Source organism: Balaenoptera musculus, chromosome 14 (genome assembly GCF_009873245.2).
Source record: "Balaenoptera musculus isolate JJ_BM4_2016_0621 chromosome 14, mBalMus1.pri.v3, whole genome shotgun sequence".
Taxonomy (NCBI): Eukaryota; Metazoa; Chordata; class Mammalia; order Artiodactyla; family Balaenopteridae; genus Balaenoptera; species Balaenoptera musculus.
The window spans coordinates 45084416-45105497 of record NC_045798.1 but is presented as its reverse complement, the minus strand read 5'-3'; the positions used below and the strand labels follow the sequence as shown (position 1 = coordinate 45105497).

Here is a 21082-nt window from a genome sequence, read left to right as displayed (position 1 = left end):
CAGATTTTTTTTAAAAAAGTTTAAAATACCAGTGGGAAAAGCATTTCTCTTAGTCTTGATGAGTTCAACTTTAAACATCTGTCTACTTGAACTTATTAAGATTCCAGGGCACATTTTATAATTCTGAGCGCAGTTATCCACTCTGCATAATTGTTTCCCTCCCACCTAACTCCCTTTAGAATGTCAGTTGAAAGAGATATTTCCACTTTCTGTTGTAAACCATTATACTTATTGTTCCTATTAGGCGATTGATCCATTAACTTTCAAAAGTGATGCATTCCAATACTGGATAAAATATTTGCGTTTATATAATCTCATTAAGAGATCTCTAGAGCCTTCTGAATGATATTATCTACATGAATACTGATTTAGTAACTGCAAGTGCTACTAAGGTTTAGCTGGGAAAATAATAGACAACACCATTATAATTACAAACATGTTCATAATCCTTTAGCCTTTACAAAGTGCCTTCACAAATTTGATTCTCAATCTTTGTGAAATAGGAGAGGTATCCATGTCCTTACTTTGTGGATGAGAAATTTAAGTCCCAGAAAATAAGGAAATTACCAAAATTCATACAAATAGAAGATAGTAAAAATTGGATTTGTTTTTTTATTTTAAAATTTCTTGATGCTGTTTCATGATTTGTGTAAAAAATTGAATTATAATTTAGAATAATATCCTTTTCATTTTAAGAGAGGGTTGTTTCTAAATATAAAAATAATATAAAAAGTATTAACACAAAATGGATAATAATCTTTCACATATCTTGTTTCTTAGTGTGTTTGTTTTTAAATAAACAGATTGGAATGAGTAGACGATTTTCAAATTTGCTGTCTAAAATGAGTGGTGTGTTCCAGCACTTCTGACAGGGTTTGTATCTCTTTGAGTAAAATACATGTTTCTCCCCTGAATTCATACATTTGAATCCCTAATATAAAGCAGAGGGAAGGAAGGAAGGAGAGCTGGAAGGGAGGGAATAGAAATGCAGAGACCTATCCTTGTCTTAAAATGGGAAATTCATTACCTCTGTTGCCATTTCTTACTTCTTCCTCCCAGCCTGCCAACTCATCCTTCAAACCCCAATCATATACTATGTAAACATCCCTCATATGAGTTTTGTTCCTGGCTATGTGAACTTAGCTTTTATTTTTTTTCAATTTTTATTTTATATTGGAGTATAGTTGCTTTACATGTTGTGTTAGTTTCAGGTGTACAGCAAAGTGATTCAGTTATACATATACATATATCCACCCTTTTTCAGATTCTTTTCCCATATAGGTTATTACAAAATATTGAGAACTTAGTGTAATTACCCAGAATTTAGAGAAATCAGTTTTACTATGCTATTGTCATGCTCACTCTCCTGGCATATGTGATATTTAGTGCAAAAGAAGTCTTTTTTGTGACAAGGATATTTGTAGTTATTAGTAAAATAGACTATACTTCAGGGAATTTATAGGAAAGGGCACTTAATTAAGATTTTGGGACTATACAACCCATAGTTCTTGAACATGCTCTTGGCAATGTGCTTGATTTTGTTGCCATGGTAGGCCATATGATATTTCCTCATTAAGTGCATTTTCCACAAGATACTTGGTTGCTTTTTAGTAGATAATGAGAGTGGCAAACAGTACCTTCAGTTTTCATTCCCTAGATCAATCATTCTATGTCTCTATCATGAGTGTCAATATAAAATAAAAGTATCTAATTATGTCCAACAGGACAGGTAGTATGAGCTAGTCAGGTGATCATAAATAAATAGATTCAAAAATAGAAACTAGTTTGAGAAATAGTAAATAAGGGTCTTGTTTCTATTTCAAAAGTTGATTTCTTAACATCACACTGTTTCTCCCCTATACTGAGTTTACTTTTTTGCTAAAACATTTGTTTCTTTCAGAGGGCAGACCCTGGCACCTAACTACCTGAGTGTGTACTTGGATTTCCCCACTTAGAGAAACTGTAAACCTTAGGCAAGTTACTTAAGGTTTATCAGCTTTGCTTTCTTTATTTCTTAGATTGTGATAATAGGAATAATGCCTACTTTTTAATAAGGTATGAAGAAGCAAATGAGCAAATGCATGCAAAGTGCCATGGTGATTAGTATATAATGATTAATAAAAGTTAGTTTTTATTAATATAGGTCCAGCTAAGGTCAATACATTAATGTAAGTACTGCAAAGGGAGCCTTATGAAACAACAGATATTAAGATCCCATAATTATCAGAGAATCTTCGGTTCCCATTTCCTTCAATATTTTGAAATATTCCTTCAAAATATTTACACCTTTTTACAGTGTAATATTTTTCATCAAGAAAAGAAACAATGGGGAATTCCCTCGTGGTCCAGTGGTTAGGACTCTGTGCTTTCACTGTCGAGGGTCTGGGTTCAATCCCTGGTTGGGGAACTAAGATCCCGCAAGACACGTGGCACAGCCAAAAAGTAAAAGAAAAAAGAAGAGAAACAATGCTAGCCTAAACTGGGAAATGTTTCTAAAATATAATACTGCCTTATTCCTCAGACCATTTCATATAAACAGTAAAGAAAAGAGATGTTTAGGAAAGTCCAACTTTTAACATCTCCCAATATGTATTGATCAAAGAACTTACGAAGAATAAAGTAATGATTGTAAAGTATAATAAATTATCTGATTAGGAAGTAGAGAATGCTTTAGTAACATGAAAATAGGGGCAGTACATCCAAGGTGGGCTGCCTGGGCCAGGGGAAATTTAGGGAAAACTTTATAAAGTAAGTAAAATTTAAGGTAGGACCTACAAATGTATAGGAAAGAACTAGATAAAGTGAGTGGTGGGAATGAAACTTATAGGTAGGTGTGAGATTGAAAGTTCAGGCAGAAAACAATGTATGTGAAGACTTAGAGGTAAGAATATATGGAATCTCAGGAGAACTCAATGAATTTCCATCTTGCTGGAGTGGAGAGATGGATGTGGGGTGATACTGTTGAAGTGGGTTGAAGTTGGGGTAAGAGTTAAAGTGGGAAAAAAGAAACGGGCTCAAATAAAATACGTATGTTCAAGAGTTTGGACAATATCCTAAGGGCAATAACCTAGCAATAATTTGAATTTTATAAGAGGGAATACTGAAGACAGGGAACAGACAGGAATGAATTACAAAACAGAGTCGGCAAGATCAGGTAAGAGGTGGAAGCAATAATCCAGAAAAGGGATGAGGATGGGATGAGGGAGTAATGGGTAGTGATGCTAGGAATGGAGAGAAACATTGGGTGGGCCAAAAAGTGCCTTCAGGCACTTTTTTAAGTAAAATTTTTTTTTAAAAAAAATTTATTTTTTAAGTAAAAATAAAAGACACATTTTTCATTTTCACCAAGAACTTTATTGAACAATGAATTCACCCTTTTGTTCCACTATCTTCTGCTATTTTTCAGGCAACTTCATAATTCCATCTTCCCAAAACTTTATCTTTTTGAGCAAAGAATGGTTCTGGTGCCTTTTACAGTCTTCCAGGGAATTGAAATTTTTTCCATTAACAGAATTTTGTAAAGACTGAAATAAATAGAAATCCAAAGGTGCAATGTCTGGTGAATACGGCAGATGAATCAGAACTTCCAGACAAGCTGTAATAGTTTTTGCCTGGTCGTCAAAGAAACATGAGGTCTTGTGTTATCCTGATGGAAGGTTATGCATTTTCTGTTGACTAATTCTGGACGTTTTTCATCAAGTGCCACTTTCAGTTGGTCTAATTGGGAGCAGTACTTGTTGGGATTAATCGTTTGGTTTTCCGGAAGGAGCTCATAATAGGGGACTCCCTTCCAATCCCACCATATACACAACATCACCTTCTTTGGATGAAGACCGGCCTTTGGTGTAGTTGATGGTGGGTGGTTCATTTCGTTTGCCCCATGATCTCTTCCATTTCACATTGTTGTACAGTATCCACTTTTCATAGCCCATCACAATTTGTTTTAAAAACGGAACGTTTTCAATACGCTTCAGTAGAGAATTGGATGTGGAAATATGGTCAAGAAGGTTTTTTTTCACTTAACTTACGTGGAACCCAAACATCAAAGCGATTAACATAACCAACATGGTTCAAATGATTTTCAATGCTTGACTTAGACATTTTGAGTATGTTGGCTATCTCCTGCATGTTATAACATTGATTGATCACAATTAATGTCTCCATTTGATTGCTATCAACTTCAACTGGTCTACCTGACCATGGAGCATTGTCCAGCGAGAAATCTCCAGCACGAAACTTCCAAACCACTTTGACATGTTCGATCAGTCACAGCACCTTCTCCATACAGTGCACGAATCTTTTTTTGCATTTCAGTTGCGTTTTTACCTTTCTTGAAATAATAAAGCATAATATGCCAGAAATGTTGCTTTTCTTCTTCCATCTTCGATATTAAAATGGCTACATAAAAATTCACCAATTTTGATAAGTCTTTTTTTAAATGCATACTGATATGACAGCTGTCACATACAATCTAACAAAATTGTTTCAAATGAAGTTAAAGATAACTAAGTGCTACTAGAGCCATCTTAACGGAAAAAAACAAATGAACATTTTGGCCCACCCAATAGATTTGATGGCTATTTGGAAGGATGGAAGGCTAAGAGGCTGTGGTCATCTCTGTGATCCTGCTTATATGATATCAGAAGCAGAGAAGATCCTCCCACAATCCCTTGCTCTCTTTCTTTCCAACCCCAGCATGGCAGGATGGCTCCCACAAAGAAGGGTGGTGAGAAGAAGGGTCCGTCCACCATCAATGAGGTGGTGACCAAAGAATACGCTATCAACATTCACAAGCACATCCAAGGAGTGGGTTTCAAGAAACGTGCTCCTCGGGCACTCAAAAAAATCTGGAAATTTGCCATGAAGGAGATGGGAACTCCAGATTTACACATTGACACCAGGTTCAAGAAAGCTGTCTGGGCCAAAGGAATAAGAGATGTCCCATACCATATCTGTGTGCAGTTGTCCAGAAAGTGTAATGAAGATGAAGATTCGCCAAACAAGCTCTATATGTTGGTTACCTATGTACCTGTCCCCACTTTCAAAAATCTACAGATAATTAGTGTGGATGAGAATTAACTGCTGATTGTCCAAAAAAGTTATAGAACAAAAAAAAAAAAAAAAAAAAAAGAAGCAGAGACGACTCAAGGAATAAGGTTCAGGATGGGGTTATGGGAGTAAATGGCTGAACTGGAATGGGAAAAATACTCCATGTAGATGAAAATGAAAATGTCAAGAAATTGAGGATCAGGATATCAGTAAAACAGAAGTCACCCAAAATAGTAGAAGAACCTAGTGAGAAGAGAAAGATTACCAGTCACGTGCTATTTTCTCTTTAAAAATTAATGCAGAAAGAGTAATTAAAACATCAGTGGTTGAGAACAAAGAAAAAGGAAAGGTTATAGTCTTATACCATTAGCCTCCAAGGCATGTAGAAGTCTAAACATTCCTAGAGGATTATGGTATGAATATGAGAGAGTATGAAGCAAGGAGGACACCTAGTGTATCTTTCCAATTCTGGGGAAAGGAAGGGATAAGACAATGAGGCTGCTTCACTTGAGTGGGGAGGTGGAAAATTAGCTCTCATGAGCCCATGGTTTGTTCTGAGCACCCATTCCCCTATAACATGCCAACCAATGTGGACAGGCTCGTTCTTACATCTCGTTTTGTCCATCTGTCATTATGCAAGATTGGAGATGAAGGGAGTAAAAGAACTGAAGGGCAGTTTGTTGCAAATGGGTCTCCCGATGGTCTAGTGGGAGCGTAGGGAGGATCAACTCCTTGCCTTGCTCTTCGCTAGCTCTCAATTTTGGACATTCTTGAACTTTGTATTAAACATTAACCTTAATAAGACATTGTACAACCCAAGGTTCATTCCATCTCAAGACTCCCAGCATCTTATTCTGGTTCTAGTATTGTATTTGCATCATTTCAGGTCCCATTCTTCTACCCCTGCAGTGTCCCCTCTTCCTGCTCCTCTATGTAACAGATTTCCTCATTTCGTGCAACAGTCTTCTAACTTAGTTCCTTCTTGTTTTGAGTTCAGGGTAGATTTTGTATATAAGAAAGACTTCACAGAGTTTTATGATTTATTTTAAATTTAACTTTCTGAAGTTACAAATTCAAAACCCTTGTCATGTACTTAAGTTCAGTTAGCAAATTCTATTCAACGTATAAGTCTAGAAAAATCATAATCTTTATAAAGGGACTTTGAATACTACTTCAAATATTTTGAACAGAATTTATAAATAGAATATATTTTAGACTCATTTTAAGCATTTCAGTTTTCTGAGAAAAAGCCTTCTCAAGTATTAGGGATTTTTATAAATCCAAGAAATTAAATTATAAATATGTTACAGTTGAAGTTTGTATAAATGTTCATAACATATTGTACATAAACTTAGCACGATTTCAGCTTACATCACCATTCTGAATCAATTACTCAATAACGTTTTAAATTGGGTTTATGAGGCTGTCACTCAAACTTGCCAAATTCTATTAAATTTCACATATACAAAAAATGATGTATAGATTCCATCCCAAGATAAAAATATCTAATTTACTTCTCTTAAAAATATCTCTGTACTTTATTCTAATTCCACCTAGAGCTGAAAGATGCATAAACACACTAAGAAATATACACATGAGACAGAGGTGACATATGGCCAGAAATTTTGGCTGGTCATGATCTCTGGACTTCAGAAATCCAGTTCAATTCCCATAGTTGAAACTAAGTCAAATATCATCCCAAATATTTTTGAATTTTTTCTATTATTATTTTACTGAGTGAATTCTTGTTAGCAACCTTGATCAGACAGACTAGACTCTATTTGGAGTTGTTATATTAATAATTACATAATACCAAGAGGGATATGATCCTATGATCATACAGCCCTGACTCCTTGTTACACATGTATAATCACCTGACCCTTCTCTCATGGAAGTCAGTCTGTAGCTTCCACCATGGGTGATAACTAAGATTGGATTTTGCACTTATTTGTCTTTTGACAAATATACTCAAGTCTTTTAAACAAATACTAAAGATATGTGTGCTTAATAAAATAGTAAAATAAAATATCCTTCTGACTACTGCAAAAGACTGTTGAACTCAATAGTATCCTGCACTTATTCCATTTTTCTTATTTTCAGAACCATACAACTCTTATGAATATTAACATTTAACTCACCCATTTCTATGACCAAAGCCATGTATGGTCAATAAGTTGATAACTTACAGATGGTTTTCTTTCCATACAGAACTCTTTTCTTAAACCCTGGCCCTCTGCTGAATAACGTAGTCAATATTTCCACTTGGATGCCTTTCAGTACCTCAAATAAAATTTATCCAAAACTGAACTCATTACCCTTGTCTTTATCTTGCCACTTCTAGGGTTCCCAATTCAATAAATGTCACTACTATTCCTCAAATTGCTCAAGACAGGAACCTAATAGCGATGCATGACACATCGTTTCTGCTCTACTCGTGCATAATGAATCACTTGTCAATGCTACCGCTTAAGCATATTTTAAATCTCCAGTTTTCTCTCTCTTCCTATTTAAAATGATCTCTCTGCCTTAACTTTTGATTCTTGCAAATCATACCTCTCAAAGTATCAAATACTCTTTTAAAAAGATTATAATAGCCCTGCACTGGATTACAAAAATTTTCCCCTGCCATTGAAAGTTGGAATCTATTTTTCCATCCCTTGAATTTGGGTTCGTTACGTGACTTACTCTGGCCAATGGGACATTAGCAAGCATACCAATAGCAGAGTCTTGCAAAGTTGTTACACATTGGAGCTTGCTTCTCATAGGTCATTCAGGACTTCCACCACCAGGTGAGAAAGCTCAGTTTAGTCTGCTGGAAGGTCAAGGGACATTTGAGACAAGCCATCCCAGTGCAGACTTTCCACAGTCACCTGCCTCTAGCCAACACAGCAGCTAACCGAAGATGCATGGTTAACACCAGCTGAGACCTGGAAAAAAAGCTACCCTGCTGAGACCAACCCAAATTGCCAGCCCACGGAGTTGTGAGCTAATTAAATAATTGTTTGAACCCACTAAGTTGTGGGATGGCTTGTTTCTCATTAAAAGCTTAACGATATAAGTCCCTTGATTAATACTTATCAGTCGCTTCCCATTTACCCTTTAAAATACATTGCAGACTTTTGGAAGAAGAGGAGATAGAGCACAGAGATGAAAAAGTACTTAAAAATAAAGGCTGAAAAATTCTCAAATTTGGCAACAGACATAAACCTAAAGATTCGAGGTGAGCAAACTCCAAATGGCATAAAACCCAAGGAATTCTATACTTTTATAAAACATCATAGTCAAACTCCTGAAAACTTAAGACAAAGAAAAAGTCTTGAAAGCAGTGAAAAAGAAATGACATGTTACCTATAGAGGGACCATAATTGAATGACAGGGGACTTTTTATTAGGAAACATATAAGTCAGAAGGAAGTGATCTAACATTTTTCAAGTCTGAAAGAGAACTGGCAGCCCAGTGTACAGTGTCCAGTTAACATATCCTCCAGGAGTGAGGGGAAAAATCAAAACATTCTTAGATGAAGGTAAATTAAAAGAATCTTTCACCAGCAGACCTTTATCCTATAAGAATGGATAAAGAAAGCTCTCTAAACAGAAAAGAAACAAGTGAAGGAGTTTTGGAACATCAAAGGAAAAAAACAACATAGTAAGCAAAACTATGGCTAAATACAAAATATTCTTCTTATCGTAAGTCTTCTAAATTGTTTTAAGGGTGACCCCAAAATTAAAATGCTTTTTGATATGGTTCTAAAAGTCTATAGAGAAACTGTTTATATTTAATAAATATTATTTGATAAATAATATTTATTAAATATAAACATATAAATGAATATAAATATACAAGTACAATACACAAAATATATACATTTATTATAATGAATATAATTATAAATATTATAAATGTAGGATGGTAAGGAGATGCAGAGGGAGATGAGGTTTGTATACTTCTTGTTGTTGATTTGGTTTTTTTTTTTTTGAGGCTTATTTAATTAAATAAGAAAAGACATAAAATATAATATTAATGAAAAAGTAGGACAATTCTCTAGATCGGTATAATTCCAAATTCACATAAATGTAAGACTATTTAATATACTAAAATATTTGAACTGGTTAAATCACAACACTATTGGACTATGATAAGTTATGTACATAAAATGTAATGCCTAGAGCAAGCACTAAGAAAGCTATACAAAGAGGTACACTCAAAAACACTTTAGATAAATCAAAATGGTATTCTAAAATATGTTCGTGTAAACCATGGGAGGCAGGAAAATTAAAACAGAGAAACAAAAAGAGAGCCTTTTCAACAAATGGTGTTGGAGTAATTAGATATCTACAGGCAGGAAAAGTAAACCTTGACTTAAGTCTCTCACATGATACAAAAATCAACTCAATATGGATCATGTACTTAAATGGAAAATGTAAGACTATTAAACTTTTAAAAAAAAGGAAAAAAATTTAGTATCTATGGTTAGGCAAAGTGTTCTTAGACTTGACACTAAAAGCATGATCCATAAAAGGAAAACTTAACATTAGACTTTATCAAAATTTTAAATGTTTTGCTCTGTGAAAGACCCTTTTAAGAGATTGAAAAACCAAGATACGGACTGGGAGAAAAAATATTGTAAACCACATGTATCTAGAACATAAGAAAACTCTCAAGACACACATTAAACTAAATAAACTGGGCTTCCCTGGTGGCGCAATGGTTAAGAATCTGCCTGCCAATGAAGGAGACACGGGTTCGTTCCCTGGTCTGGGAAGATCCCACATGCCATGGAGCAACTAAGACCATGCGCCACAACTGCTGAGCCTGCGCTCTAGAGCCTGCGAGCCACAACTACTGAGCCTGTGAGCCACAACTACTGAAGCCCGTGTGCCTAGAGCCCATGCTCTGCAATAAGAGAAGCCACCGCAATGAGAAGCCTGCACACAGCAACGAAGAGTAGCCCCCGCTTGCCACAACTAGAGAAACTCCGTGCGCAGCAACGAAGACCCAACACAGCCAAAAATATAAATAAATTTATAAAAAAAAATAAAGTAAATAAACCTAATTTAAAATGGACAAAAGACACAAACAGATATTTCATATACAGATCACAAATAAGCACCTGAAAAGATGTTCAACATCATCAGCCCCTTGGAAGATGCAAATTATAACCACAATGAATTATTTCTACATACCTAAAAAATGACAATGCCAAATGTTGCAGAAGATGTGGAGAAACTGGATCACTCATATATTATTGAAGAGAATGTAAAATAATACAACCCCTCTAGAAAGTGATTTGGCAGTCTTAAAAAAAATACACTGTAGGGACTTCCTGGTGGCACAGTGGATAAGACTCCGTGCTCCCAATGCAGGGGGCCTGGGTTTGATCTCTGGTCAGGGAACTAGATCCCACGTGTATGCCACAACTAAGAGTTTGCATGCCACAACTAAGGAGCCGGTAGCTGCAGCTGAGGAGCCCGCCTGCCACAACTAAGACCTGGTGCAACCAAATAAATAAACATTTTTTTTAAAAAGATACATTATTACAAAAAAATACACTGTAATACTTCCATACCAAGAAAAATTATTTGGCCATAAGAAAGGAATAAGACATTGATACATGCACAAAATTATGCAGAATATGAAAGGCCAATCACCAGTTATACACTGCATGATTCCATTTATGTAGAATTTTTGAAATGCCAACATTTTAGAAGTGGAGACCACATTTGCAGTTCAGAGATGAATATGGGAGTGGAGCAAGAAGGAAGTAGGTGTGGCTAAAGAAGGCAACATGAGAAATCCTTGTGATGGAAATACTCTGCATCTTCACTGTATCAATGTCCATACCCTGGTTGTGATACTGTTCTATGGTTACTCAATGTGTTACCGTTGAAGAAACCTGGGCAACAGATATGTGGAATCTGTATTATTTCTTACAACTGCATGTGAATCTGTAATTACCTCAAAACAAAAAGTTTCCTTTGAAAAAATCTTTAGGAAAGCCTAACTCCATGAAGTTCTCTCCTTCTACCCTCTGGTGTCACTGAATTTCAACTTCCAAGCACTTCGAGCACAAACTTTATGATTTATTTTTAAAATTATGGTTTTCCTCAGTGGATAGTAAGCTCTATGAGGGTAGCAGCTATATCTCTCTGCTTACCATTGTACTTTTGGTGTTATGCCTGATGCATAGAAGACCCTCAATAAATATTTATTCTTTGGTTATCAATTGCCATTTCATCAATTTATTATGTCATTAATTTCATTGTCTTATTCCTCTACTCAAAAACATCTCTTTGTCTCCGGATAATGGTCAGACTCTGAGTAATCCAGTGTGATAGAAATCTTTCTCTTTCGGCTGCCTAACAGACAGCCCTGTTCCTACAAATTTCCTTTTCCCACTATCCCTCCAAACGCAATTTTGATCTTAGTGCCTTTTGCGCGTTTTTTTTTTTTTCTTGCACTTTCTGAAATGATTTTAAACCTCCAATCTATTTATGCAAATCCTCCAATCCTTTAAGGCTCAGAACAAATCCCACCTCATCCACAAGACCAGCTTCCACTGATCTCTTCCTCAGAGAATTCTGCTACATTATACCGTGAGTTAACATTAGGTGGTTTCTTCCCCTGCTTTCCTGGCTTACTGCTGTCTGTCTCTTCACGGTGACTATGTGGAGAGTATGTGAATGACTAGGGAGAGTGCTCATGTCTGAGGATAATGACACATTTATTCAAACTGCTAAACATTAAGAAGGTTTTATTCCTACTTCAGGGTTTTCCCAATCTGCAACAAGTTTCAAGTAAAAAAGAGCTGGGTTTTTTTAAAGATAATTTTCTTTATTAAATACACACTATACTTAAAAGAGCTGGGATTTTGAAGTTTAATTTTTCATCGAAGTATAGTTGATTTACAATGTTTTAGGCGTACAGCAAATTGATTCAGATATATATTATTCTTTTTCACATTCTTTTCCATTATATGTTATTACAAGATATTGAATATAGTTCCCTGTGCTATATAGTAGATCCTTGTTGTTTATTTTATACATTGTAGTGTGTATCTGTTAATTCCATACTCCTAATTTATCCCTCCCTTCCCTCTTTCCCCTTTGGTAGCCATAAGTTTGTTTTCTGTGTCTGTTGTATGTATGTGTATATATATGTATATATATATATATATACATTTAAAAATTTTTTATTTTATTGAAGTATAGCTGTTTTTGCAGCATTTACCACTAGAAGATGTGAAGAGGGAATACGGGTATTAGCAGGGTAGGGATGTCAGAGGTTTGTAGAACAGCCTCTGGAGAGCCTTAGACTCTGGTAATTTATCTTTTCTTCCTCCTTTGTGTAGGAGTATGGGTAGAAGAACGTTTAATTATGTTACCCTGTAAAAACTTTCACCACAAAAGAATCTCCCTTGTAGTTTGGGGGTGGTTTCTGAGAAAAGGGCATGGTCCCAATTTATAATCTGTATCTTGATATACACATGACCTGCAGTGATGCCAGGGCTTGGGAGAAGTAATATACAATACTCACGAGGTGACATGATGTATTAGTTATCTATGCAGTTTAAGAAACTACTCCGATACTTGGCACTTATAAAACACACATTTATTATCATAGTTTCTATAGTTCAAAAAGCCAAGCATGGCCTAGCTAGGTATATCTCTGGGTCAAAGTCTCTCATGAGGTGGCAGTTAAGCTGTCAGCTAGGGCTGTAGTCTCTACTAAAGATTTGTCATCTCTTCTGGGGTTTGGTCCATTTCCAAGCTTGTTCAGGTGGGCTCTGTTCATTGTGCACTCTTGGATTGAAGGAGATCCCTGCAGGTCCTACACCCTTCACTGACTGTAGACTTGAGTCTTCCCTCAGTTCCTGGACACGTGGACATTTCCGCAGGACTGCCACAGGACCTAGCATTGCATCTGACTTCCCCTAGCGTAAGCAGTCCAAAAAAGAGAGAAAGGGAGACATAGAACGAGAGAGAGAATAGCCCACCCCCTACAATTCTCAGAAACTGCCCATCACATGGGAATCCTAGTTGGGATGGCATTGACTCCAAGATTTCTAATGAGCTCACAGAAAGCAATAGACAGTAGCTGGCACTTGAACCAGTGTGCTGCTCACACAAACGAGTTCAGGAAAGCAGAGAGAATCTGTGGCATTTCATAGAGACTTCGCTGCATTGGAAGGCTACGGCAGCTGCCCAGCTGAGGACTTAGGAGCTCTGAAACGTTCTACAAGGTAGCCGGCATCATTTGCCTTCAGCACCAGAGGCAATACAGGACAACATGAGAACACCAGATGCCAGAAGCCACAGAGAAATGACATCGAATAAACCATACAGCTTCACGGTCCTTCGACCACAGCAACAGATGACCTTCCTCCCTGTTTTCCTTGTTTCAGACAAAAAAAAAAAAAAAAGTGTGGAGAATTGGGGAGGAAGCTCAGAAAGAAAACTTGGAATTGTGAGCAATGACTGAGGGGATGAGACTACTTGAATTTGATTATTTCCGGGGAGAATCTGCTATTTTATTACCAAGGGTAGAATAAAAGTTATTGGTTTGGATTGAATTTGCCAGGTTGGTCTAAAAATAATTTCCCTTCTGCTGAGCAGGAAGGATGCATGAAAAAGTTGAGTTTATCAAAATAAAGTACATTTTTGATCTTTCAAATTAACTGGAATAACTACTCTGTCATTGTACACCATTCTGGCACTTAATTTATTGTACTATGGCTTAACTTAATGAATTACCGGTAAATATCTTATCCCCAGGTTGAACTTATGGAGATTGGGGGCCCAAAATAATTTTATATGCTTTCTCTCTCCTCTCTATGGCATGATATATATCTACATATTATGGTCTAGTAAAGGTTATGATCAGGAGTACGTAAAAGTGTGTTTGTTTAAATACTAACATAAATTAGTTGACAGCTTCCTCCATTCTCTCTACTTGGGGTGGTTCATCTCTCCTTGACAGCAATAAGGGCCATGGGGATCCTTTCAGGCAAAAAGTTGCCACATTTACTAGTAAATCACACCAAGTCATGAAAGCTATTGTATGATTATGTTCTACAGTTTTGTCTAGAAATTATTTATTAGTTATCTATCTTCATATAACAAATTACTCCCAAATTTAGAAGCTTAAAGCAGTATTTATTGTTTTAAGTATTGTTTTAAGTAAATAAATGTTTATTATTGTACAGTGTCTGTGGGTCAGGGCTCAGGGCGTGGCTTTAGCTGAGTGCCTCTGGCTCAAGCTTTCTCATGAGGTTACAGTTGAGCTGTCAGCCAGAGCTGTGGACTCATACAAAGACTCATTTAGAGATGGAGGGACTTGCTTCCGATTTCACTCAGGTGGTTATTGGTGGGAGTCAGCCCCTCACCACAGGGCTGCCTCACATCAGGGCAGCTAGATACCCCCAGGTAAAGTGACCTGAAAGAGAGATTTAGACAGCATGCCCAGACAGTAGCCATAGCTTTTTTATAACCAAATCTCAGAAGTGGCATCCGTCACACAAATTCTGCCATATTCTAGTCATCAGAAGCAAGTGAATAAGTCCATCCTACATCCAAGGGGTGGAAATTACACAAGGGCATGCATATCAGGAAGTAGGAAGGATTGGGAACCATCTTAAAGGCTGCCTATCACAAATTTCTTCCAGGAAGTGATACCCACAGAGCAACGAGTTAGAAACATTTAATCGACGCAAATTTGGTTTGACTCTGATCACAAATATACAACAGGGAGAAAAAACCAGCGAATTCTATAACCAGGTCACTCTTAGTGATTTTCTATGTGATCTCACACTTTGTATTCAACTCGAATCCCTTCTGTCATCCCCTCTGAGGATGAACTTCTAATATCATATGTTGTGTCACCCATACATATGTTCACATTTGCCTGTGGCTTTTCTTATTATAATTGCATTAATAAAAACAAGAATGACTAATACTGATATAAATCTCCTATGGACCACATGCCCTTCTAAGCACATTATATTTTCAACTGCTCTTCACCACAGCCCCATGAGAGAGGTACACACATTTTCCAGAGGAGGAAAGTGAGGCACAGAGATGTTAAGGATCTTGTTCAAAATCATAGATTTAGTAAGTTTTGGAGCTTGTTTAGGGACCCAGGAAGATGCCTCTACACCAGGGGTCCCCAACCCCTGGGCTGCGGACTGGTTCAGGTCCACAGCCTGTTAGGAACCGGGCCGCAGGAGGTGAGTGGTGGGTGAGTGAATGAAGCTTCATCTGTATTTGCAGCTGCTCCCCATCACTCGCAATACCACCTGAACCATCCCCCCCGCCAAGTCCATGGAAAAATTGTCTTCCATGAAACCGGCCCCTGGTGCCAAAAACGCTGGGGACTGCTGCTCTAAACCACTTTACTCTTCTGCCATGACAGAAGGGAACTCCCCATCTGAGGCAACTGGGACAGGAAACTGTTGGTTGATCTCAGCCAGGCTCCCTGTTCTGGTTGGTTAAATTTAAACAGTGTTCTTGCCTTACCTCTATTCTTTGACCACAAGAACAAAATTATTCAACAACTTTCTCATCGTTTCTCCTATATCTTAACCCTTCTTTCCAGGTTGAAAAACCTGTTTTTCTGTTGTTTCATTTGTCTAGCTTCACCTTCCTTTCTTCCACTATCATACCCCAATTTTCCTTCTTTCGTTCCATGTGGTTTAGTGAAGTTGATTGCTTTCCACTTTCAAGGACAAGGGTGTCTCCATCATCCTGGAGAGCCAGTCTTAGAGTCCACACTCCTGGACACAGTGAGTTATTCAAGCTTAGAGATGTGACACAGGTCAGCTGACACCATTTCAGGAATTTGTGGCAATTATTGAGGAAGACACACTTTTTCCACCTGGGGAATAGGTGTAAAAGTAAACCTGGAACTGTCCATCTCCGAGTACAGGGAGGCTGCCTGAGGATGAAGCCAAAAAAAAGGAGGAAAGCATAACTGAGAGGTAAACAGTGAAATTCACCATCCTATGGTATTTGAGCACCAGATCAGGACTTGATGGGAAACCTTACCCCTAGAGTCAATACATTCTCTTTTATGTTTAAGCTCTTTTGGATTAATTTCTATACCTGGCTATCATAAAGCCATTACTAATAAATTTATTGAAAAATATATGTTTTCCCAAATCCAAGAATTCATTAGATTCCATTTTTATTAACATAGACATAATAGTTCCAAGCATTCAGAACAAATAATTATAACCTATGACCTCTCTAGCTAAATATGTACTAGTTATATAATCTGACAGACCTTCCTCCAAACAATAGTATTTTTTTTTCTTTCCAATACCCCCACTGGTCTCCAATCTGTTATGTGTGCTTTTCTAAATGTCTTCTATCCCTTTACAAAGTCCATCTCTGCATTTTCCCAAATCTTCTCTTTTGATCACTACCCTCACCAAATATTTACGTGACTAAAGTAACAAAATCAATCCAGGCTGATTTCTTTGTTCTTATCCCAAAGCATGAACTCCATGCAGAGTGGCAGTCACTTCAAGCAAGTTTTTGAAGAAATATATGAATTCCACTTACTGGAACGGATTACTTCTATGTCTGAGATAGTATGGAAGCAATTGGAGAAAATATTCTTGCACAGAGGACATCCCCAAGTTGAAAATCCAGGCTCAGGGAATGAGTACTCTGAGATCTTGATTCAATTGCTCCTGTTGCCATGCCTGACGATGAAAGTCCCTCTGAGCCTGTTACGTTCCTCCTTCAACCAGCAAAGTTCTTGCCTGTGGGTGAGAATTAATTTCCAGGAGAATCATGTTTCTGGGTGTCTAGTCAGCCATGTAGAAGTCATGGGGCTTTAAGCTGAGCACAGGAAAGAAACAAGGAGTCAGTGTCCAGAATTCATTATCCTGTTTCACTGTTTATGGCTGCAAAGGATCCTGCCTGCCTTGTGTGTTACCACAGGCTCTAATCCGAGCCACGTGTTCACAGCAACTGAATATTTCCCTTTGTAATTTCATTTTCGATGCTTTGTGTATTCATATTTTACGATCTGAAACATTTCTTGCAATTGTTTGCACACATCTCCAAACTACACTTTAGAGTAGAAGGTACTTTGTTTTCATTCATCTTTAATTAAGTAAATATTTTTTAGCTCAATTTATGCTGTCGATCTTTTTTTTTATTTATTCCCAAATAAACTGAAAGAGCATTTCTAGTGGTGGAATTATCATGGCTGAAGATATATTCTTACACTATACATGTAGCAATAGTCCTTATATTGAATAAGCTCATAAGAAAATATAATTTATATATTCCATGCTCCCATCAGACATACTGAGACAGACTGGCAAAGAAAAGGAAACCAGTATGAACACTGGTGCCTTTCTATCACCCCCCCAGCACGAGAGCTAGTTCTCTTGAATTCACACTCTAATGTTTGCTTATGCTTGGAATCCTCTTTTAACGAAGATATGCTAAAATCCACAGACTGCTGTTTAAAAGGATAGACAAAAGGTAGCTGATGAATATTGGAAAATATATTTAGGGAATTCAAAATCACTGCTAGGGATGATAAGTGTTTCATATTTCTCAAATTGTATTCAGTGATTAAAGGTATTATTTTCCTTTTATTTTTAAATACGTTTTTTTTCTGTTTTTGTCCTTATGAAAATGTATTGATACTTCAGTATAATCTACATAGTTTGAATTTTTGGACAAAAGGATCCCAGATCCAGATTTGAGTCTAGCTTACCATGAATTAGCTGTATGACCTTGTGTCAAGTTTCTGAAAACTGTTTGAGCCTCAGTTCACTCAACTATAAATGATTATAATAATATTTACAGCTTTTAAAACATGAGAAATAAATACAGTGAGTAGCAGGTGTCCAGAAATTGGTAGCTATTATGGTTCTTTGTCTTTTAAAATAAATAGATCAATTTGGTTACCAAATAAAAATATCTACTACTTTAGTAATTTTTCCACAATTTAAGAATTGTATGTATGTAATAGGATTTCAAAATTTATTCATGCTTCTGCTCTGGTATGCAGAGAACATGTAACTATTTATTTTGATTATAACTATGTGATCCTGCTAAATTGTTTCATGACCTGTCTTAATCTATCCAGACACGAGGCAAATTATTCTTGGGTGGGCTTCACTCTGAAACATTTGCTCTTTTGTGAAACTCATGTCCTTTCTTCTGTAATTTCCGACCCTTCTTAAATTTTCCTCCTCCATTTGCTTTACCTTTATCAGCCTTCTTTGCTGATTTCTCCTCGTCCACTCAACAGTTCAAGGCTGATTCTTCAAGACTTGGTTCTCAGCTTATTTCCTCCTCACACTATAATTTCTTTTAATTTCATGTACTCACATAGCTTTGATTATCACCTGTTTACTGACCACTACCAATCCAATCCATTCATCTTTTCTTGACCCCAGACCCTTATGTCTCTACTCAAGACTTAAACTGGATATTTCCTAGACAACTCAAATATGGGATGGCCAATCACCTAACACACGATCTTTCCCCCAAGCCTCCTCCTCCTCTTCCAGCTTTCCCAGTTCTGTAAATTGTTCCACCATGCACTCAAGAGCCCTTTCGAAAACTAAGATTCATTCTTGACCTGTCCCTCTCTTGCAAGACCTCCATCCAATCAAGTGCCAAGTTGATTTCTCTCTAATTCCACTGCTGTTCTCACTGTCAAGTCGGCCATACTCGCAGGCAGATTATTGTAAAGGCTTACCATTCTCCCCAGTTATTTTAGAGGAATTTTTGTTGCTGAGTATTGGAAAATGAAAGGGGTGTGTGTGTGTGTGTGTGTGTGTGTGTGTGTCGGAGAGTAGGAAAACAATAAAAAATAATTCTCCTTTTATCAAAATAAATATGGGTACAATGGAGAAATGGCTACTCAACTTTCTGTCGCATATAGAGCCAAGGTTTGTGCATCAGATTGCAACCTGTGGAGAAAGGAATCAAGCGCCTCCTACCATCATTCTGGCCAGTGGGCTGGTTCTCCCTAACGTAGCGGAGCATGTGTCATTATGAATCATGATTGTAATTCATCTTTCAGCTCCATTGGTTTTATAATGTGGAAAATTCTTGGCAGGTTTTGGCAATAGGGTGTCTATGAAAGTTAATTTTCATGGCATGAGGGTTTTTCGTTTGTTATGAATATCAGGAGACGATTGGGAGAAGATGAATCATGAACTACTGGCCAGCTCAATCCTAATCCAGATGTATATGTCTCCTGTTTTACCAACACATTATTTTCACAGTCCTTATCAACATTGAAAGGAAAGAAGAAAAAAATCAGTCCATAACAGCAAATGATTCCTTGACTAAATTGTTCTTTGTGTAGCCTGGCTCTTAAATTGAAATAACTAAGTGTGTTTATTTAAAAATAAGAGCTAATACTTAATAGCATTTCCTGTATATCAGTCACTCTTCTAAGCAGTATGCACACCAATTTACCCAATCCTCACACAGACCTTTTGAGGTAAATACCCTTATTATGCTTATTTTACAGAATAGAAAACTGAGGCACCAAAGAGTTTACTGATTTTACCAAGGACAAACAATTAGTATGTGGCAGAACCAGCATTCAGAACCAGGCTATCTGGATGAAGAGCCCAAGCTCTTACACATAATACTGCACTGGGTATACTACTCAGTTTTATAGCTCTTTCACCGGCACTTGTATATCGCTTTTGCTAACATTTAGGCTTAAATACACACTTTCTCAAACATGACTCTTCCTAGTAAAAGATAGACTTCATTTATAGCTTTTATGGTATGGAGTTTATGCCTTCATAAATGTCCTGCAATTATTTCTTTGCAGAGCTATCACAGTTCTTCAGAACTATTTTCTGACATGACTTAAAGATAGTCAGAATGCAAACTATATATATCTATATCCGTATATATTATTTTTTCCTTTAAGGCAGATAAATATTAAATCTATAGACTTTCTTTCAAATTACTGTATTTAAAGAATTGTAATCTTTCCCAGTCTTGAATCAATGACCAGGGTCTATTGACGAATAGAAGAGGTATCTTCTTATCAAACTGAGGGTTGATAACTGAGTCAGAAATATTAGAAAGACCATGTGTCCTTTTCAAAATATAAGTAAATCACTCATAGTCATCTCCAGTGTTCTGAAAGCTGGTGATTTTTAAAAACGCAAATGAAAAATTGATTGAAATTAGCAAATAGGATCTACAGTTTTTTCCAACATTATCTATGAAGTCAAATACTATGGACTAAACATCACTGTTTATACAGGAAATTAAAATTGAGTAACATAATAGATTTATCATCTGCTTCCTGGCTTAAATTGATAATTAAGTGAGTAATATAGCCATAGTTCACTCATCTGTGGGCAAGGTTTCGTGAGCACTCTCATTCAGTCTAAGGGGAAAAGAATAGATATTTGGCTTGGCCAGTCTTTTTCTCCTGCAATAAATGCAGATAGACTAGTTTAATAGAATATAAAAAGTGATGTTTCAGTGACTTGTCTATAAGACTGGGAGTGAGAATGCTGCAAAGTTGTTTATTTGCAGAGTGATCCAAAAGCTGTGCTCATATAAAGCTTGAAATGACAGCAAAAAGGAGAGCATCTACCTATTTCAAATATTATTATAGAGACGTTGGGGATCAGAAGATTAATAATAGATGAAATAGAAAAGGAAAGTTTCTGTTCCATTTCTTTAACTGTCTTAATTCAGTGGGTTGTGTAAAGCTAAATAATTATAGCATTCAATAAATGGTATAATAAAGCAACTGTATTTGAAATCATTTTATAAAGATTAATACATTATCCTAGGACACCTGATAGGTATTAAATGATTTCCAGTCCCTGACCTCAATATACATGAGGACAACCTGTGACCTCATGTAAGTGACTATTTAATTTATGGCATTCATAAACGGTTTGGGGATTTGGGGGTAGTGTGAAATATAGAAAAAAACAAACAAGCTTCTGAGAGCATAAAAATCAGACACCCAGAAGCCAGACTATATAAGAATTCAAAAAATCAAAACAGCACTTAGA

The 21082-nt window shown here is 36.6% G+C and overlaps 1 protein-coding gene across 1 annotated transcript; it reads left to right on the top strand.

The window, feature by feature from the left end:
* The first annotated feature begins 4704 nt into the window (after positions 1–4704).
* On the top strand, positions 4705–5079 carry LOC118880201 (60S ribosomal protein L31-like). Its single transcript, XM_036823709.1, has one exon. The coding sequence runs from the start codon at positions 4705–4707 to the stop codon at positions 5077–5079; it is 375 nt and encodes a 124-aa protein (XP_036679604.1).
* The last annotated feature ends 16003 nt before the right edge of the window (positions 5080–21082 follow it).